Source organism: Sapajus apella, unplaced genomic scaffold, assembly GCF_009761245.1.
Source record: "Sapajus apella isolate SASKATOON/1434 unplaced genomic scaffold, GSC_monkey_1.0 scaffold8, whole genome shotgun sequence".
NCBI classification, from domain to species: domain Eukaryota; kingdom Metazoa; phylum Chordata; class Mammalia; order Primates; family Cebidae; genus Sapajus; species Sapajus apella.
This window is the reverse complement of record NW_022436948.1, coordinates 6,067,299-6,089,891: the sequence shown is the minus strand read 5'-3', so window position 1 is coordinate 6,089,891 and position 22,593 is coordinate 6,067,299. Positions and strand designations below refer to the sequence as shown.

General features: G+C 43.2%; 1 protein-coding gene across 1 annotated transcript in view; it reads right to left on the bottom strand.

Moving 5' to 3' along the window:
- The window catches only part of DSCAM (DS cell adhesion molecule), a 644,712-nt gene that overhangs the window by 109,944 nt on the left and 512,175 nt on the right, over positions 1-22,593 (bottom strand). Inside the window, exon 16 of the mRNA XM_032277238.1 lies at positions 20,970-21,040. Coding sequence (XP_032133129.1) covers positions 20,970-21,040 — 71 coding nt within the window. The remainder of the gene's footprint in view (positions 1-20,969; positions 21,041-22,593) is intronic.

Here is a 22,593-nt window from a genome sequence, read left to right as displayed (position 1 = left end):
CTTTACCCGTGAACGCAGCCAGCCCTCCCAGCCCCTCTAAGCCAGGGTTACTACGACTGTCATTGGACACAGGAGGTCACCCGAGTATCCTGGCAGGAGGGGAATCTGAACCTGGGCGTCTGGCCTGGGAGCCTTCGCCCTCATCCTGTCCTTCATGCTTCCTGGGCGACTAATTGATGAGAAAATGTCAACGTACAGATCATGTTTGTGGCATTTCTGGGACACTTGGGATTGGGTGAGACTGACCCTCAGGCCTTCACCCAGCAAGACCTCTTGAGCTCGCTGCTCTGTGCCAGGACTTGTTCCAGGCACCAGGGAACAAAATTGAGTTTGGGAATGTAAGAAAACAAAAGAAAAGACCCCTGTCCTCATGAAGCTTACATTCTAAGGAAATGTCCCAGAATAACAGTGTTTCCAGGCTGAAAATTGGTGTGCAAAGGTGAGTGCACATCTATAGGAAGGTTATCTTTCATGAAGCCCTGAGTCATTCTGGAATCATTTGGGGGTCAATAAATAGGGGGTGGGAGAGACGCTGGTGCTAACTCCACTCTGCTGATGTGAAAATGGTCCACCGGGTCAAAGCAGGATTTGGGCTGATGTGTAGGACTTATTTAGAAATGAAAGTCTTTTCAAGAATGGTATAAGGTTGGGCACGGTGGCTCATGCCTGTAATCCCAGCACTTTGGGAGGCTGAGGTGGGTGGATCACTTGAGGTCAAGACCAGCCTGGCCAACATGGTGAAATCCCGTCTCTACTAAAAATACAAAAATTAGTCAGGTGTGGTGGCGGGTGTCTGTAGTCCCAGCTGCCTGGGAGGTTGAAATGGGAGAATCACCAGTACCCATGAGGTGGAGGTTGCAGTGGGCTGAGATTGCTCCACCACACTCCAGCCTGGGTGACAGAACAAGAATTCGTCTTAAAAAAAAGTGGCATACAAATGTCACCAAGATGAGGCTCTAGGGAATAAAGGTTCATAGACTTTCAGGCAGTCAACAGATATGTGTGTTTGTGTGTGTACATATATGTATACACACGTATGTATATATGTATACATGTACATATGTATATATATATATACATACATACATACACATACACATACATTTAAGTACAAACTATGGATCTAGGCCTCTCAGGGCTCTGAAAGCTTTCTCCATCCTGAAAGTGCTTATAATCGACCTGGAAAGAGGAAATAAGCACTTAGGAACCTGTAGAGAATTATGAAGTGTGGAAATGCACAGTGGGAAGGTGAAGGCCAGCAGGTATCCAGAAAATGCAACTGTGGGTGCTCTGAAGTGGTGAAAAGAGACAGAGTCCCGGTGGGCTTGGCGGACGGGGTGGTGTGAATGGCTCAGAGAAGTGGAAGGAGGATGGGGTAGGTGGAGCTTACAGAGGGTACGCACCTGCCCGGTGGTGAGACAGGAGGGAACAGACAGGGTGGAGCGAGACCTTGAAAGCCTGCCAAATGTGACCGGGGGAGGGCAGACAATAAGTCGGGAGAAGGTTTTGAGCTGACGAGTAGCATTGATGGGTTCAGCAAACACTTACGGATTGCCTAATAATAACTTCCCAGGGGATTCCATGCCTCAGGCTGTCATTAGTAGTAAGTCTGGCTTCTCCAAGAGTAGTAAAATCATTTTTATTTTTCACAGCAGTTTCTCCATTTATGGTTTTCTTGGATTCCAGTTGCCAATCTAATTTAGTATATTCATGGTGCCAGCAGGTGTCAGTGCAACAGTCACATAAACCATTTATTTATTTGTATCTGTTGGCTCGGAGTTAGATCCTGGTGTAAGAGCTCATACCTTTTTTTATTATAAACAAATGTCTATGCACCTCTGAATCCACAGATGCGTTGGCTTTTGCACTGATGGGCTATAACTTTTTACACTATCTAGAAATAGATATCAAGATTCTATGTTTTAAAAATTCAATTACTGTACATGAAAATCATTTTGCTGTAACCATTGAATTGAATTTATGTAACCTAATTAATAAAATCAATGTCCCTGCAAAAGTCACCTGTAAGTCAAATTTACCAACAAAGAGATTTCTCCTATTTTACATAGTGTTTTAATGCTAGATATAGTGACCCAAATAAAATAGTATTTTTAAAAAATTAGCTTTACATCCATTAAATATTCTAATTGTTCAACGGGCTCCCCGTGAGGCTTTAAGTCTCCCTAAGATAGAAAGTTGGATTCACAGCGTGGGGACTGTGTTGTCAGATCAAGAAGTATAGACAGTGGAGTCAAATGCCTTGAGAAAATGTTTTCATAGAGCAACCAATTTAGTTAAATCCTCTACAGGAATGAAGGCACCTGCTTGCTGACATGTAGTGCCTCCATTTTGGCGGGATTAATCCTGCCTGTGATCTGCTTTCACAGGTAGGATGGAGAAATCTTTCCTTTTCTCCTCTCCATGGGTTAAAACACATTCTAACTAGCTTAAGTATAATAGACAACACAGGTTTTTAAAATTCTGTTCCATTTCAATAGAAAAAGAACATTCTTTACATTTTTCTTAGGAGAACTACATTTTAGTCCTGTGAGTTCTAAAATAAAGCTTATTTTTTCTTAGCTGATACTTCTGCAAAATATTGTGTGGAAAAATTATCTCATTTTGTTTTATAATAAAACTAAACAATTACTATTTCTATGTAATGCAACTCTATTCACATTTTGATGCATTTAAGTCTATTTATCTAAAGTGAAGTGTTTTGCCCCACATAGCTGTGATTGTGTCCTGTACAATTTGGTGTCTGAGTTTTTCTTTTCCATTTAATATGCTATTATAATTATATTCCCATCTCTACTTCATAGTCTTTAAATATCATATTCTGTCATATTGATGTTTTATTTTTATTTAACTTTTTAAATTGTTGGGATATTGTTGTTTCTGGATTTATTTACTACTACAAATGCTATGTAAAACACCTTCACAATGTAGTTTCTCTGTTTCTGAGTTTATTGATTGAACTCAAGCCCCAGAAGTAGATGACTATCATATTTAAAGTCTATGTTTCAATTGGCTGTTAATGAGATAGAACTTTTTTGATTATTATTCTTCCAGATGTGCAATATAATAAGTTAAGGACCTATATTTATCACAAGAAACAAACAAGAGCACTCTCCTCTATTTTTCTTAATATTCCAATTTTGAAATGAAATATATTGAGTAGAGTTATGTGTTATTCCACGGTAGTAGTGTTTTTACATCTTTTGTTTTTTTTTCAGGTTGCTAATATGATCTATAGTTATCATGCAGAATAAATTGTTGCACCTGAGGAAGAAGTGAGATGTGTTTCTTATGAAAGGAACATACACTTTAAGTTTCATAGCTTGCAGGCCCCCAAACCATAAGGTTTAAATACAGACTTAAAAGGTAGTGGGGGAGGATGGGAGCAGCTGCCAGTGGTTGTGAGCTTTCTCTGTGGGGTGATGAAAATGTTTATGATTAGGGTGATGGTTGCACATCTCTGTAAACATATGAAATACCACTGAACCATATACTTAAAATAGGGAATGCTGTGGCATGCTAACTATATCTCAATAAAGCCGTTTTTTAAAGAGATTGTGTGCTAAATCATCTCTGGGTTGTCTTTCTATTTCTATTACAACAATAGCTGCCACCCCATCATGATGACTTCCATCACCAATCAACGCCTACCACCTCTGCAGGTCACTGTCACCACTGCCACCACCAATGCCATGCCCTCAGGTTCCCCACACAGCCAAAGCCACCACCATCACCACCACATTCACCACCACCAGCTTCATCTCCGCCAACAACTCCGTGAACACCACCACCACTGATAGCATCTCTACCACTGACATCACCAACATTACCACCACCAGTATCAGCATTACTGCCATAACAATTACCTAATGTTAGAAGCACCTCCATTACTTCTTCCAACTTTACCTCCACATTTATCATGAACTTCACCAACAAACCACACTTCAACCTCCACTACTTCCATCATCATCCTTGATGTTACCGATACCATAACTTTCAATAAAAACATGCTTCACTTCATCACTATCCCAACACCAACATCACTTTCTCTACAACCACCCATCACTCAATCACTGTCCCAACACCAACATCACTGTCACCAAAGCCATCCATCACTCCATCACTATCCCAACACCAACGTCACTGTCACCAAAACCATCCATCACTCCATCACTCTCCCAACACCAACATCACTGTCACCAAAGCCATCCATCACTCCAACACTATCCCAACACCAACATCACTGTCACCAAAGCCATCCATCACTCCATCACTATCCCAACACCAACATCACTGTCACCACAACCATCCATCACTCCATYACTCTCCCAACACCAACATCACTGTCACCAAAGCCATCCATCACTCCATCACTATTCCAACACCAACATCACTATCACCACAACCATCCATCACTCCAACACTATCCCAACACCAACATCCCTGTCACCACAGTCATCTGTCACTCCAACACTATCCCAACACCCACATCACTATCACCACCATCATCCATCATTCCTTCACTCTCCCAACACCAACATCACTGTCACCACAACCATCCATCACTCCACCACTCTCCAAACACCAACATGAATGCCACCACAGTTACCACTACGATCTCTACCACCACAGTCACCTCTACCACCTCCATTTCCACTTACTGAACACTTGTTTTTCCATTGTAAATGATGCTTTATGTATATTATTGCATTTTCTTTCCCACAAAATATCCTACACAGTATAAATATGCTTTTTTACAGATAAAGAAAAAAAGGATCAAACACATTAAAACAACTTTCTCAAGGCAAGTACAGAGTAGGAATTCTCCGAAGTTGTGTTTAGTATTAACCACTCATAAAGCCTCAGGTAACTTTTCACCCATTTGCAAAGTTTGTTCGTTTTGTAAAGTTATAGTATACGCAGCATTTCTAATCAGAGGAAAACTTAATAGATCACATGAAGAGAAAATTGCATATTTTTATGCATAAAAGCAAGCAAAAATTCTTACTCTATCAGAGAAAGTTTAAGTTGCTTTATTAATTTGTAGATAGACTAGTCAGAATAAAATTTAGAAATGTATTTAAAGAAATCCTGTGGATGTATTTTCAAGCAACCTCTGAAAATAATCCATAAATGCAGGAATTTTGTATATTAAATGCAGGTAATTTTAGGGCCTGTGGTTCATGTTTTCGAAAATGACCCTAGAGGCTCACTCTGAATTATGGACAAGTCAGTAAGAGTGGAAGGTGACATCACTATCACCACAACCATCCATCCATGTGCTTAGTGGAGACACTTTCATCCATTTGTCTGGCAGTGAGCTTCATACTCCCAAAGCAAGTTAGTGCATGAGAACCTTTACTGGCAAATAATTTTGAATGATGCTTTAGACATTTTTGTTTGGAGAAGTGTCTACTTGGAACAAAGGGAGATGGTTTTCTGGGGCATAGAGAACACATCCTCATAGGGAAAAGATCTTTAGAACATTGTATTAAGGTTGTTAATTAGCACTATAGAACAATTGATAAATGGGTGGAAATAATGATTCACTTTCATGAAGCTCAGTGAATGAGGTTAATAGTGAGATAAGAAGAAAAGAAAAAGAATAAATCAGGTAGGGATCTGGAAACATATTTTGAATCTGAGTTGCATAATATTGGAGAAGACACATTTCCTAGGAAACCACTTTGACCATGCCTCTTTGATCTCTCTCTCCCAGTCTCAGTAGTACCTGTTGAAGCCCTGTTGTGAGATCTGATCTCTGCCTCATCTTTCAAGACTAATGCCTCCTGGGTATTGCTTGCTCACTTGGGTTCCTCTCTGACTGCCTGAAAGAGAGTGGAGATCCCCAGTCTCTTACATATTCCCACCTTATAAAAGCTGTTGCCAAACAATTTTGTTTTCTTCTTTCAACTAACACCTCCTCTACCCCTTCTCTGCAAGCCAGCTCAGCTTCTAGCTCACCAGGGGTCTTCCCAAGATCACTCCCACCAAGAAGCCCTCTCCCTCCCTGGTCTCCACCGGCATTGACTGATCACTTCCACCTCCTCTGGCAGCCGCCATTCTCGATGAAACATGTGGTTTCAAAGAATGTCATTTCAGGCTCTAGGATGCAAGGAACCCTACAGAATGGAATCTCATTTACTCTTTTCTCCTGTCTAAATAATAACAATGTGGATGTTCTCAGAAGATGTTCTTGCAGATGGAGAAGAGAATGGTTTTGAACACACATGAGGTGCAAGGAAAGAGGTGTATAAAAATGATCGCAGGTGCGGGTTGATAATCTAACTGCATTACAAACCCAGGACTGAGGGCAAGGGTATGAAGTCAGATGAAATTCCTCGACTGTAGACACATGGTTTAGCTGTTGAAGAGAGGCCTGGCTTACCCACTGCAGAAGAGGAGAACTCAGCAGTCCAGTGTGACAGCCGGCAAGTGTGGATTCAAGCTGAGAATTGGCTTTTGTGCCAGGACTTAGCCTGCTGGCCTACACAGAAGGATGACAGGTTGAGGCAGGATTTGGAAGTGTCCAGCTTCATTGCCCAGGCCCCACCAGGGAAGAAAATAGCTTCTGAAGAGCCAATTTATTTGGACACTGTCATTCATTTATTTCCTTCTTAAAAGGATTCCAGAAAGAGAATTTGCTCACTTATTCAGCCCGCTGGTGGGTTGCATGTTTTTATAATGATGGACCTGCAGATTTACAGCAAATCTCATCTGGCAACCAGTCATCTCAGGACAAATTAAAGCAGTCCTTTGAAAAGTAAATATGTGGAAAAACAATACCACCATCACCTAAGGCCTCCCTTCTACTCTTACTTAAGAACTCAATAAAATGAGGCCCTTTCCACAGGGGAAAATGTGGAAATTTGGAAATGTGTTAAAATTAAAGAAATCCTTCAGCTCAACAACAAAGACAATCCAATCTAAAAGCTAACGAAGAACTTTAATACACACTTCACCAGCAAGCACTTGAAAGATGCTTAACATCATTAGTCATTATTAAAACCATAAAGAGATACCCCTTAACTCACACTAGAATAGTTATACTGAAAAAAAAAAAACGAGTTGCAAAGATGTGTGGAAACTTGAACTATTAAACACTACTTGTGACAATATGAAATGGTGCAGCATATGTGTCAAATAATTTGGAAAAAAAAAAAAGAAATCCTTGAGAATGTATTTACAAACAACAGACTGCTTTCCTAAGTGAGTGCTTTCTGTTCACCTCTCCTCAAATCCCTCTGCATGCAGTGCAATTCTAAGAGAAGGTCATGCCTTTCATTGTCAGGTTTCTCACGCAGAGACTGTTTTTCCCATGTTGAACTTTACTCTCCCATTCGTTTGCCTTTGGATCCAGTAATGATCCTGATTTCTTCTCATTTCTTTCATTGATCTGCCATCTGTGGAATGCTCTCTCCCCTTTCCAGCTCTGGCTGGTTTTTTTCTCCTGCAGTCCTCCTAAACAGCCTCCTTTCATCCTCCCAGATGCCCCTTCTCCAGCTTCCAAATCCTCCCAACCCCCACTTCCTTTAAGAAACCTTCTCTTTTGATCTCCATGACAACAGTCACACCGTGTCAATGTATTTGCACGGTGTGCAAGTGACTGTATTTTATATGTCCTTCCCAATCAGTCTGCTGCAAGCCGCCTGTGGCAGATTCCTCGTCCTTTAAAGAGACAGTAAAACAGCAGATGTGCAAATGCTCTCAGCGCCTTCCTGGATGTGAATGATTAGAAGAGGCATCCCTCATGCAGAGGACCACCAGCCATGTTCTGCTTCCCCCTTCCCCCCTCCCTTCTCATTGAAAGGAAATGGCCTTTGCTGGATGTGCAGAATTCACCTGTTGACCGGAGTCAGCTAAAAGGCTCACTGCAGAATTCTATGTTTGAAGAACACTGCCTTTCTCAGGCATGTTGAATAATTTAGTTGGAAAATGAATTGAACATTATCTTTTTAGATTCCTCCAAATCCACATAAAATGTAATCTGTCCTCATTTCCCTCATGTGACAAGTTGTTGTGGACACTCTTTTTCATCTTTGTGTATTTCCTGCAGCCCCCCTTGCCTGCTTTCCTACATAAGAAGTAGCCACTCCATAGGCTTGCTTAGTGAACAGGCGCATCACACTGAACAAACCTTAACTGGGAGGGACACTTATGAGTGAACCACTGTTTGGAATACTGTGTGATGCTTGCAATGCTGAAGGTTTGCCCAGGGTACTATGGAGGGGCAAACAGGGGGCAGAAGCATTGCCAGAGAAGGGCACACTTCGTCTGAGCTAAAGGGTGACTGGACATTGCCTTAGAGGATGCCATGCTGTCGGCAAAGCAATTGGCATTCACAGCTGTCCCCAGGTGCAAGAACAGAAGACACCCAGGGATAAAGAGTGGCTCCGAGTGACCCTGGGATGAGGCATCCCTGCTGATCATGGAGTGGGAGACAGTCCATGCACAGATGAAGCCAGGGACATACCAAAGGGACAGAACCCTCGGAGCCGGTAGGTAGTGGCATGGTTCCCTACCAGCAACATCCACATTACCTGGAAATCTGTTAGAGCTGCAAGACCTGGGGACCCACTCAGACCTCCTGAATCAGGAATAAACCCTGGTGATGGAGGCTGGTGAGCTGTGTTTTAAAAAGGCCCTCCAGGGGACACTGGTGTTCTCTCAAGTCTGAGAATCACTGTTGTTACCACTAAAAAGTCACCCAGTGATTTAGATTTGGCTTTGGTGGGAGAGACTATTTAGCTAAAACACAGCACCTATACATTCCCCCAATAGCCCATTTTCCTGGTTCTTTGCAGAACAAGAGGGAATAAATGTACATAAAACTGTTAGACCTTCTGGGCCTTGGGAGTAATTTGAAGATCTACCTTACCCAGCACTAAAGGGATTCTGCTTTACAATAGGCGTGTGGGTGGTCTGAGATAGCTGGCTATTTTGATGCATGGACAATGGATTTTGAGGGAGCTATGTCAGGGAGAGAGATTTTGTATTTTATTGCCTCAAATAATCTCCTCTCCTCCCCTCCTCTACCCTCCCCTCCCCTCCCTTCTCCTCTCTCTCCCTCCTTCCTTCCCTCCCTCCCTCCCTCCTTTCCTTCCTTCTTTCCTCTCCTTCCTTCCTTTTTCCTTCCTTCCTTCTTTCCTTCCTCTCCTTCCTTCTTTCCTCTCCTTCCTTCCTTCTTCTCCTCTTCTTCCTTCTTTCCTTCCTTCCTCTCCTTCCTTCCTTCTTCTCCTCTCCTTCCTTCTTTCCTTCCTTCCTTCCTCCCCCCTCCCTCCCTCCCTTCCTTCCTTCCTCCCTCCCTCCCTCCACCCTCCCTCCCTCCTTCCTTCCCTTCCTCCTTCCTTCCTTCTTTCCTTCTTTCCTTCCTTCCTTCCTTCCTTCCTTCCTTCCTTCCTTCCTTCCTTCCTTCCTTCCTTCCCTCCTTCCCTCCTTCTTTCCTTCCTTTCATCCTTCCTTCCTTTGCTTTCTTTCTTTCTTTCTTTTCACAGGGTCTCACTGTCACCCAGGTTGGAGTGCAGTGGTGGGATCATGGCTCACTGCAGCCTCCACCTCCTCAGGCTCAAATAATCCTTCTACCTCAGCCTCTGTTCTGAGTACCTGGGACCACAGGCACACCATCATACCGAGGTAATTTTTGTATTTTTTGTAGAGATGGGGTTTTGCCACATTGCCCAGGCTGGTCTCCAACTCCTGAGTGTAAATAATCTGCCCAACTCATCCTCTGAAAGTGCTGGGATTACAGGTGTGAGCCACTGCTTCTGGTCTCAAATGGTATTTCCATTCATCTATCTCTCCTTAGAATTGCATTGTATTAAATACAGTACCTGCACCCTAGGTCTCATAACAGGGAGACACATGGTCCCCAAAGTCATTATCCCCCAAAAAGGAGCTAGGAAAGGATGAGGTGTCCACATTTCATGAAGTAGAAAAGGGACACATGACATGCTAACGAGACAGTGCTTAGAACAAAGGGGCTATGCAATTCTGGTTTGAGAAATAAATGATAAATGACAGATTATTTGAAATAGGTGCTGTCTTGAGAGCCAAGAATGTTGACTCGTAGACTGTCGTTCCCACATTCTAGTCAGGCTTGGCAGCTGAGGAGGAAATGGTGGCCAAGGGTATGTGTGAACTCTGCCTGGAGACATAAATGCACAATTCTAGAAATAGACTGATAATTTTATGATATGAAATTGAGGTTAACTACTGCAAAGCAAAACTCTGTTTATTCCATTTCTGTAGTGTAGGATAGCTTCCACTTCATTCATCCAGCCAACAAACACCTGCGAAATAGCCACACTTGCTGGGACACTCCGCTTTTGAATTCTGTTGTTCTTTATACAACACACCACCTGCTCACCACAGTTCGCACTTCCTACCAGCCACAGGACCAAACAAGGGAGTTAGGGCTTTGTTTCCTATGGATCGGCCGGCTCTGAGGGCTGGCCTCTGGGAATGCCCCCACCTAGCTTCCACTTTGGACAATGAGGACTTAGAGGGTATGCTCTGATGCCAAAGAGGGCGTATGCTAGTCTGTGAGCCTAAGCCTGGACCCCAACTATTTGGTGGTGGCTGAGTGATCCCAAAGGGCTCTGTCCCACCACACACACCTGGAAGACTCAACCCGGAGTAGCCCCAGTGGAGGCCCTGTGATGGCAGTGTGGCCAGGGAGGGCAGGGCGCAGAGATAAGGGAGGGAGGGGCACCCCAACTGCAATCTGATAAACAAGCAGGATTTCAAAGGCATGGCATGGGGCCACGGACAATGCTCAGAAGTAGTTTTGCGGAGTGAGAGAAGACAGCGTCTCATTCTGGACACTTTGTCAGGTGGCGCCAGTGGAGGATGACCCAACAACCCTGGGTAAACAGGTCAGTCCAGCAGGGATGGAGCTGAGTGACATGAAGGCACCTCCACATCTACCTCATACCCTATCAAGCCACCAGGTCTGCATGCTCTGGAGGCATCCTGGATATTTTGATGAGAAGAGAGGAAAGGAGAGTGAAATAGAATCTTCCTCAGGACCAAACAGGCCGTTTCCACTGGGGAAGGCAGGGTGTGGGAAGAGGGAGGCTGGGGTGTGAAGCCAAGCTAGGAGTCGCCCTGGCTAGTGCTCTGACATGCACCCCAGGGCAGCCTCTGTCTAACTTGTAGGTCTTCAGACTGGAATGGCCTCCATTTCCCTCCCACTCTTTCATGTTTGTTAATAATAAGTTCAAAAATAACTAAGAGAACCCTTAAGTGATGTAGGAGGAGAGGGTAAGTGTGGAGACAAACTGAGTCCTGGAATCCACAGGGATGAGGCTGAGAGCAGGTAGCTGGTGAGAGTGACCCTGGGCTGGAAGGGACATACAGATGGGAATGACACTGCCAGGAGGCAGGTGGAAGATGTGACAGTCAAACCGAGGCGGCCCACGGTGGAAGGGGGAGAGAGAGGCTGGTAAAGGAGTGAGCAGCATCAATCACATGCAGGGCTGTTGCAGCCTTTGCCATTTGCACTAAGTATCTGTCCAGAAGAACCAAAGGAGACCCAGGTCTCAGAAGGAGCCTGCTCACTGAAAAGTGAGCTTTCATTTTACAACTGGAAGGAATTCCCGAGTGCTTCAGATCCATGCCAAAAGAACCAATGAACCGGAAGCCATCTGTGAGTGGAGCACGCTGTAAAGATACCTGAAAATATGGAAGCGTCTTTGGAACTGGGTAATGGGCCGAGGCTGGAAGAGTGTTGAGGGCTTGGAAGAAGACAGGAAGATGAGGGAAAGTTTGGAACTTCCCAGAGACTTGTTAAATTCTGATGATCACATGGTGATAGTGATAAGGGCAATGAAGTCCAGGCTGAGGCTTTCTAAGATGAGATGAGGAACCTGTTGGGAACTAGGGCAAAGGTCACTTTGGTTATGAATTAGCAAAGATCCGGCCCCAAAGAGCTGCAGATCTTTGAACTTGATAGTGATGATTTAGCGTATCTGGCGGGAGGGACTAGTCTTGTCTCAGATGAGACTTTTTCAGTTGACTGTGGCTCCCTCTCAAGAGATCGATCATCTCAATCCAGGAAATAAGGGTTCACAAACTGCTCCCTGCTCCAGATCTGCTGGTTACTTGTTTTTATGTAGCTCTTAGCTAAGAATGGTTTGTTGTTTTCTTTTTTCTTTCTTTCTTTCTTTTCTTTCTTTCTTTTCTTCTTCTTTCTGTCTTCCCCTCCCTCCTTCCCTCCCTCCCTTCCTTCCCTTCCTTTCCTTCCTTTTCTTCCCTTTTCTTCCCCTTTTCCCTTTCCTTTCCTTACAGAGTCTCACCTTGTCACCCAGGCTGGAGTGCAGTGGTGCCATCTCAGCTCACTGCAGCCTCCACCTCCTGGGCTCAAGTGATCCTCCCACTTCAGCCTCCTGAGCAGCTGGGACCACAGGCATACACCACCATATCCATCTATTTTTTTTTTTTTTTTTTTTTTGGGTAGAGATTAGATCTCATTATGTTGCCCAGGCTGGTCTTAAACTTGTGGGCTCAAGCAATCCTCCCAACTTGGCCTTTCAAAGTGCTAGGATTATAGATGTGAGCCACCATGCCTAGCCTCTTATCTATTTTTGGGTAATGAGAGGCTTTAGCCTTGACTAAAGGGAATTTTAGACATCAACATGCATGAATAGGTATTTGGGAGGAAACTATTGAAAGACTGAAAAAGCTGTCTACTCCAGGCATGGTGGCCCATGCCTATAATCACAGCACGTTAGGAGGCCGAGGCAGAAGGACTGCTGTAGGCCAGGAATTTGAGACCAGCCTGGGCGACATAGTGAGACCCTATTGTTGCAAAAAATAAAAAAGTTAACTGGGCATGGTGGTGTGCACTTGCAGTCCCAGCTACTCAGGAGGCTGAGGTAGGAGGATCACTTGAGCCTGAAAGGTCAAGACTGCAGTGAGCCGAGATGGTGCCACTACACTCCATTTGGTTTGGGTGGTAGCATGAGACCCTGTCTGAAAACAAAAACAAAACAAAACAAAAAAGCAAAAGAAAAGAAAAGAAAAAGAAACAGTTGTCCAATATGTCCCGTGTTCCCTGTTAGGAATGTCCTAGAAGCATTCAGACCAAGGGCCCCTGTGAACACTCTGGCTTATGTTGGGGAGAAGCACTCCACACATTCAGTTGCAGTGCGTGCCACAGATTCCACATGGGCCCACGGGAGCAACGCAGCCACTCCGTGAATCACACTCTCCTTCCCCGGGAAGCCTTGCTTCTTAACATCACTAAGGATTTGCCACCTAAACTCTTCTGTTATTTACAGAAAAACGAACCTTGTTTCCAACTTTGTTACCGACAGGGAAGACATGGAGGTAAAATGGTTTTATTTCTTATACATCTATAATTACTCAAAGCACAAAGTACTTTTATCTTCTGTCTCAAATTTTTCAAAAGAATAAGAAGAGTTGATGATATGAATTGAAATAATTTAAAATAGCTTTCAAAGTTCTTAATACGATGAATAGTTTGGCTTTAAAAATGTTATGGGTTATTTTGAAATACAGTTAGTTACATCTTAGTGTATGAACTTAAATGTATTTGAACTAGTGAAATATGTTTGAAGGCACACATTGTTTTTTCTGTCTTGCTTTATGTTACCTTGAAAATAGTCTGGAAGTTAGATATCTGTGCTGGGGTAGCTAATTCATGCTCCCCTGGCTGGGGTTCTTCCTATGATAAGCAACTTCATCTGACTGAGTTATAAACAGTAAAACTAATGTCATATTTCTTCCTTGCCTTAGGAAAGGGGGCCATGACATAGCTGATGCCATTTGATGATGTCTATGTAATTCTTTTCTTTCTCTTTTTTTGAGATGGAGTCTCCCTCTGTAGCCCAGGCTGGAGTACAGTAGTGCGATCTTGGCTCACTGCAACTTCTGCCTCCTGGGTTCAAGTGATTCATCTGCCTTAGCCTCCCTGAGTAGGTAGGACTATAGGCGCGCACCACCATGCCTGACTAATTTTTTTGTATTTTTAGTAGAGATGAGGTTTCACCATGTTGGACAGCCTGATCTCAAACTCTTGATCTCAGGTGATCCACCCACCGTGGCCTCCCTAAGTGCTGAGATGAGCCACCATGCCCGGCCCGTATGCAATTCTTGATTGGATATATGTTTTCCTTTGATTTTTCATTCTAACGTCTGTGCTCTGTTTACTAACTTATCTGCCTCATTTGATTTTTCTGAAGAGATGGGCCCTGTCATCAGTGAGATGGCTTAAGGCTGGTTGTATGAGGAAATTCAGCACCTTAAATAGTGTATAGCCACCTAGGTACTCCCCATACGGATGCCATCCGTCTCATTCATAACGCTCAATGCCATATTCACTTTAGCTTGATTTTCCGATTTGTTCTCCATGAAAAGCAGAGTTAGGATTATATGAGAACCAATAAAACCGTCTTAAGATGGTCTCCTGAATACTTTTATTGTTATTACCTATCCATCTATTTTTAAAAATTAATTCATTTTTTGAGATGAAGTCTCGCTCTGTCACCCAGGCTGGAGTGCAGTTGTACAATCTTGGCTCATTGCAGCCTCTCAAGCAATTCTCCTGCCTCAGCCTCCTGAATAGCTGGGACTACAGGCATGGACCATCATGCCTGACTCATTTTTATAGTTTTTAATAGAGATGGGGTTTTACCTTGTTGGCCAGGCTGGTCGTGAACTCCTGATCTCAAGTGACCTGCCCCTTTCGGCTTCCCAAAGTTCTGGGATTACAGGCATGAACCACTGTGCCTGACCCTATACATCTAGTATTAGGTTATTTGAAATAAATTTTTATTATTTTGTTGGGCAAATTGCACAATATTTACATTTATTGGGAGATATTTTTCATGAGAAATGGCAGTGCTGTCCAGAGCCATTGGTGGGGTGGGGGGAATCAGCATCTAGGGTAGGGATTGAACTTGGGGTTATTCAGGGGACCACCTTATGGATTCCAGAGTGGGCCCATATCCATTATCCTCTATGGCTATCAGGTCAGTGCTGTGAGGTGAGGCGGGAGGAGAATGCATCATTAAAATGCACTGCTACTTTCTTGGTTATGACATAATGAATAAAACCCTCAACTCAGAACTAGAGAAAAGGGTTCAAGTTCCAATAATGACAAGTCGAGTGACTGGCTTAAGGTCATTTTTGTTAGGTGTAGAGATGGGGATAGTATCTAATTTTCTGAAATTTAATCCAGCACTTTTTATACTGTATTCTAGTTATACATAATTTAGTCGTTGGAAATGGATTTAATTTATGCTAATGCTAATTTACATATAATGTGAGGAAATAATATCAACTTATAGTTTTACATGTACTCTTCAGTTTCCACTGTGAATATTACATGTGTGTACATATATGTTACTGTAACACTTTATAGGGACTATTATGCATAGTGTGCTTATTAGACAATTTAAGTCTTTTTAAATGTAATTCTGACCATATGCAATTTTTGACCTAGTGTCCCAACTTCAGGACCTGGTCCAATTGTAAAATGTAATGTTGATGTGCTAAAAAAAAAGGCCTAAAGGTGGGTATGAGTAGATGTGCAAAATGCCCATTTAGTTGCAACTTTATTTGCATTTCTGACAACATGCTCTGTAAATCAAGGCAAAATACAATTCTTGCCTTCTAACGTGTTGCATTAGAGTTTATTTCAAGGCAACGTTTTTGAATTTCAATTGATATAGGAAAAAAAGGCAACTACTCGCTACTGAAGTTACTCTAAGGTTAAGTTTACAATTTGGAAAGAAAAAGATAGTAGGTAAGAATGTAAATTTCATATATCTCCTCTAATTTTTATGGGGTTGGGTGTAATTTGTAACATGACTCTGGAAGGAATAGTAAGGGGAATTAATATTTATTGAGCATTATTATGCATGAACTACAATCTTGGCACTTCATAGTCATTAACTTGTTGACTGCTCAGAAACCCAGAAGGCAGAACCAGATAGCCTGGGCAGATGTCCTTAATCTCTTAGTCACCAGCCTTCAGAACTTGGCCAAGTTCCTTTGTCTTCAGGATCTCCCTCTGCACAAAACTGGGTGTTCGCAGCTCACAGATCAAATGAGATAATGCATGTAAAAGTTTAGCATAGGGCCTGGCAGGGAGCAAACACTTACAAGGACAGCTGTCCCAGGAACCCCTGGCCAAGAAATCCTAGTGCTAGAAGGTGCCGCTAGGCTGCTTTTTCCAAGGTGCCGTGCTACTTCCTAGAGGTAGAGGGATTTAAGTACAGAAGGCAAGTGCAGCCTGCAGTTTGTTAAACTGTTACTATGGAGGTCACTGGACATACGGCACTTTTGTTTTTAGATGACAGACTGAGCCATTTTCCTGTTGTAAGAGCTCAACTCTGAAACTTAATAGGTTGTAATGATGGCTCAATTAGGTGGAATTACTGGGGATAGCAGAGATGTGATATTCTAGTTAAAAAAATACTCTTCAGGTTACTGAAATTTAATTAAGTCTCTAAATATTCAACTTTAATATTTTATAGAAATCATACCTCTCTTTCTTAATTCTAAATGAGAATTTCGCTCATTCTAAGTAAAATTTTCAGCCAGACGGTACGATACTGAGGGCCAAGAAAGTGGTAAAATCATTGTCAGGATTTTTATTGCAAGTCATCGCTTTGATAATTGTTCTCAGCACAGGAATATTTAAGCAAGTGACAATTTCAAATTTTGGGGACAGCTTGTGGTTCTGCAAAGATTTCTCGTTTAATGCAAAAATAAAACAACAACACAAATTTTACATCAATAGGAAAAAGTCTCTGTCTTATATTGCATTCTCTGGATAAATGTTTTGAGATATATATAGAAATTAAATATTCTAAATAAAGTATGTTTTATTTTATGAGTGACCATGGCAAACACATACACACATACACACGCATGCACACACACATACACACACATGCAAGCATGAACACAGTAGCTGGCAATCAAATTGTCCTTAATTTGCATAAAAGGAGGGTCTCCTGATTAGGAGAGAAGGCAACAGGCACTGCTAAAAGAGACACTTTAGGAGATACATTAAAAATTGGAATTTTCTGAAAAACCAAAGAATTCCTTAGTTGTACAATTTTCAGGTAATTTATCAAATACGTTATCAATTATCTATAGCTTTAAATATTCTTTTGAATTTTGAATCAGAAACAAAACATGCCCTAAATGAAATTGTGTTTGCTTACATAGACCCTTTTGTTTTTTCAAGAGTGTCAAATGAAACTTTACTGCCATTTGCTTTTGTTTTATTCAGAACCACTTACATTGTCTGTTGAATTTCTCTCAAGGCATCAGTTAGCGCTTTAATGACCATTTGTAAAAGTATTTAAGAGCCTTTCTAGGCCTTCATCTTGCATAATATAGACATCAAAAATGCTCCTGGTTCTTGAACCTCTTTCTTTGGACTTATGTTTGGGATGTGAAGATGTGAAGATGTTCACTTTCCATGAAACTTATAAATTGGACTACTGCTGCCCGTTACTTTTCAATAAACTAGGTTGAAAATCACTACAGTAGAAACTCATGAAAAGTGCTCGGTCTGTCTGGCGTGCCGAGCGTGGGTCACATCTTTGGGTGCCACCATTGCGCAGGCTGGGACATTTCATTGTATCAGAGTTAGACCTGGGCTCAGTATGTTTGCTGTCTGGAGATCCTAACAGCTGGAGTGCCTTCTCCGTGGCAGTCTCTGAAACACGTAATGCTTCACAGGCAATCGTGATATGGAATACTTGTCCTCTAGGCCTCCTCATTCCCAACTCACATATACACTCACCTCTCCTTCACTCACCCGTTCATTCATTCATGGAACACATGCCAGCCAGGGGGGATCCGAGCTGTGTAAGCCTGTCTCCCGCTGCCAAGGAGCTCCCAGAACAGTGGAGGGGATGCACATGAAACAGACTGCAGAAGCCACGGGGTAGGAACCTCCCTGAGCTATCACCAAGAGCAACGGGTAACACAGAGGGTGAAACTGTAATTGCACTTTGGAGATTCCCATCTTCATGGGGGCAGTCATGTACGACCTGGGCCTCAAATGAGCAGGACTGGACAGGAGAGGTGGGCATGTTACAAACCATGTAAATACCGATAGGAAGGATGATGATACTTGTGGACTGCTGCATGGGCAAGTATCCTGGAGAAGGTGGGGCAAGGCAGGGGCCTGAACCCGGGTGCTGCAGCTGCTGTGGGTGGCTGCATTCACTAGGTCCTGAGCGACCTTTGCTGGACATGAACGATTTTTAAAATCAGAAGCCCTTCTTTGGTGAAAGAAATAACAAAAATAAAAAGAGTGCCGGGTGCTGTGGCTCACGCCTGCAATCCCAGCACTTTGGAAGGTGGGTGGATCACTTGAGGTTAGGAGTTCGAGACCAGCCTGGCCAACATGGTGAAACACCCATCTCTACTAAAAATACAAAAAACTTAGCTGGGCGTGGTGGCACATGCCTGTAATCCCAGCTACTTGGGAGACTGAGGCAGAAGAACCGCTTAAACCCAGGAGATGGAGGTTGCAGTGAGTGAAGATCATGCTACTGTACTCCAGCCTGGGCGACGGAGGGAGACTGTCTCCCAAAATAAATAAATAAGCAAATAAAATAAAATAGAAGGGAAAGTTGCTGATTTTGATCAATAGAGGGTGTTGTTACAGAAGCAGGCTGGTTCAATGATAATTAAATAAACATAATATCTATCTCCAGAGTTAGAGAAAGAGCACCAAAGCGCCCCTCATCTTTAAAAGGCTGAGAGTCAAAATGGCTATTTTCCCACCAAAACCCCAGAGCTATTTTCTCCTTGACCCTGTGTCTCTCTGCTGAATGCATCCTCTACTTCTGATCAGCATCCCTGACCATGAATGAGCATTCGCCTCAGGCTACCCACGACTGCATATGTCCACCCTGGCTGACAGATGCAGGGCTGCCTCTTGGGGGCTAATGCTATTTCTCCTTCTTTCCTTCTCCTTACACAAAACATATCTTCTGAATTTTATGCCATAAATAAAGGCATGTTATAGGTAACATATTGTCCTTTACACACACTTTAGATTTCGTCTAATAGCGTCCAATTCAATTGAATCAGTGATGTGCTTTAAGAGCTCATTACATAAACAGGCCAACGTGAAATGATAAACCGGTGACAGGGCAGCCCCTACCTCATTAGTCAGTTAGATCACCGGCAAGTCCGCCTGCTGACAGGCCACGCCACAAAGGCCTGCTGCAGAGATAGATCGCACTCCTCTGTGAACAATATATGACAGTCGATTCACAATCTAATGAAAGCCAGGCTTCCTTTTAGTAGTCCCACAACACATTCGTCCTTAGGCCCTAAAAAGAAATTTAACTGCAATGCACTGACTTTTGTGGCTGCTTTCTACAGGGAGAGAAAGGATACAATGCCTTTTAAAGCCTCAGAAGTTTCCATTTTTAGTTATAAGAGCTAGATCCTCTTTGGACAGACACCTCTCTCATGCAGGACCCAAAAGACCCAAAAAGCTTTTGAGGCCACAGTAATACCTGGTCTTTTTCAGGGTGAAATGCAAGAGACTGTGTAAAGCTAGTGGGTGAAACTTCACAGTCTTCCATTCAAGACAGAGTGAGTCAGCATTCCATCTGTAGAATGGCGGGAATGCGTGTGGGGTTATGGCTTGCTGAGTGTCTTTATTCCACAATGTGTGTGATGCTCGCAGGTGGTGGATGTGCTCACAAAGACCAATGACACCGCCTTCCACACTCCTCGGCCTGCACTGTCTGTGCAGCTAAACAGTCATATCACGCTGCCCGCTGGAAACAACTCATTGGCTGCGGTTCAGAAAAGCTGACACAAAGGGGCTCGCTGTATTAACGCGTGTAATACCAAAGGAGGTAACCACCCCGACAATAAAAATCCATTTTTGTTACAGAGGCTGCTCATTTTACGAAAGCATTTATACTAGAATGAAAACAAACGACAAACAAGCAAACAAAAAGACCTCATTGTGGTTGCTGGTTTCCCTCTTCTCCAAGTGACACCAGGAAAAAAAGAATGGGGAAAGAGAGAAGACAAAAAATTACATGCAATGAGAAATTCAGAGCTGGGGTAGTTATTGCAATCTTATGCAACTTTTGATTCGATAATAACATTCTGGATGAAATGGAATTTGTCCTAACGCAGGCATCTCTAAGAGCACATTTGGGAGGGTGACTAACGCCAGGGCTCACTAGGTCAGGGCCATGCTACTGACTTGAAGGTCATGGGACGGGGTGGTTGGTGAGGAGCTTGCGCCAGAATCAACGCTGCCTTCTTCCTTGAGAAAGTTTGCTCTGGAAACCATGGCAACTGAATGAAACAATGCTCTCCGTGACGCAGTCATTTACAGTGTGGTTCAAGCTTGCTTTCTGTCCCAGCCACTAACAACCAACGCGAAAGTAACCAGCAGCCAGTCTGCCGCCATGGGCCACACCTGGGGTAGCACTGGCCTGGGAGTCAGTTGATTCAACAGCTCACTTTTCTGGCAAGGAAGTTAAGGAGCTTTCTTGAGAACACATCTAGTTAGTGGGACAGAGAGGACATGGACCTATTTCTGCCACCTCAGAGGACTGTCTGCCACCTCATGCTTTGCTATGAAAAAAAAAAAAGCAGTTTGAAAACATTTTTGCTAGGATGAAATGAGAGCATGCGGTCAGGGACATCAGTTCCACTATTTCTGTAGAGACTACTCTTAGGACTTTGATCAAGAGTCAAGGAAAAAAAAAGACAACCACTTTATCTCTCTGAGATACAGAATTTGCTGTAAAAGTATTCCAAATGTGGATACAAATACTACATTTTAAGAAAAGGGCTTTCAACTTAATTTTGAAAAAATTTTCGTAAAATTTGAGCTTTGGTGTCATAACACTGAGCATGAGTGAAGGGCTCACCCCATGGGAAAAGCACCCCATGGGAATACAAGTGTTTGCTGGGTTTACCTTCCATGTGACCCTGATGCTCTGAGATGATATAGGCTCCAGGTGAACTTCCTGAGGTGGACCGTCAGGAGCTGTAAGGACCAAAAACCCACAGGCAGGTTAGAGATGTGCTCTGGAGCAGACTGAAACCTACACAGCCAAAGGCGGTCCCTGAAGACATCCCATCCCCACATTTGGCACAGAGAAAGAAATTTTTTTTTTGAAATGGAATCTTGCTCTGTTGCCAGGCTGGAGTGCAGTGGTGCGATCTCAGCTCACTGCTGCCTCTACCTCCTGGGTTCAAGTGATTCTTCTGCCTCAGCTTCCCGAATAGCTGGGGCTATAGGGGCGCACATCATGTCCAGCTAATTTTTGTGTTTTTAGTAGAGACGGGGTTTCACCATGTTGGCCAGGATGGTGTCGATCTCTTGACCTCGTGATCCACCCACCTTGGCCTCCTAAAGTGCTGGGATTACAGGTGTGAACCACCGTGCCCACACAGAGAAAAGTTTTTACTGGTCATGGGAAATTTCAATTTTATAGAGTCACTGTGTATAACTCTTGGCCGGTATTTATTTGCTCCTTGGAAAAATGAATCCTGGGGACCTATCGTTGTATTCCTTCTCACCATGTCTTTGACACCTTTGTGAATGAATCCCAATTTTGAACAAATTAAGGGGTACAACAGAAAGTTGCAAAACAAAATTTCCCTTGTAAAACACTGTCTATGGTGTGCGTTGAAGGTCCTTCCCTTTCCTCTGGAAGATTTGCTTAGTGATGTGGTATCGGGGTTTATCACTTGCTTAGAATGACTTGGGACAAAAATAATTAAGATTCTTCTGCCTTTGGGTGTCTTTCATGGCTTTAGCTCTTCACACATTCCAATTAAAAACCCTTGTGAACCAGGGGCTCTACCCACAGAAGGCTGAAGCAATGTTGAAAAGAAAAATCAAATGTGCAGTTTAACCTATTTCTGCGGAATGTGTAATAAGTCAGGGGGTCACTGAGAGATGATTCCAAGTACATCCCAGTGAGAGCTGATGAGCGTGTGTTGGAAATGTGCTGCAGACTAGGTGCATGGTGTAGAACTAAGAGATGTAAAACATTTTGCCACCCAAGAGTTCAGAGTATAATCAGCTATCAGATACACACACTGAAGGAAGCTTACAACGCAAGGCAGCAGGTACGCAAGTGTCTTCTGAGAAGCAGAGGCAAAGAGTGACACAGGGGTCAGAGGGAAAGAGTCCATTAGATTAAAATATGTTTTTGGATTGACAATTTTGAGATCGGTAGAACTACAGAAAGCCAGTTCTGTGGACGTTTGCAAAAGCCTGCATGCCACACATGCAATAAGAAAACAGAAGTAGTGAAAATGAACTCATTTTGGGGAGATCGGAAGTAATAGGAAGAGTAAAGATACCTTAAACACAAAGGGTAGACTGGGGAAGGGCATGACCCAGGGGAAGCTGGCTTCCTTTTTTATAAAGGAAGAGGAAGTTCTGAGTAGAACCGTGATGTAGTTGCTAAGTTGATGGATATTCAAGGTTTTTCTGTCCAAGTTCACATTCTGGTTCTGTCACTTGTTAGCTGTGTGTTTGTGTGTGTGTGTGTGTGTGTGTGTGTGTGTGTGTGTGTGTGTGTGTGT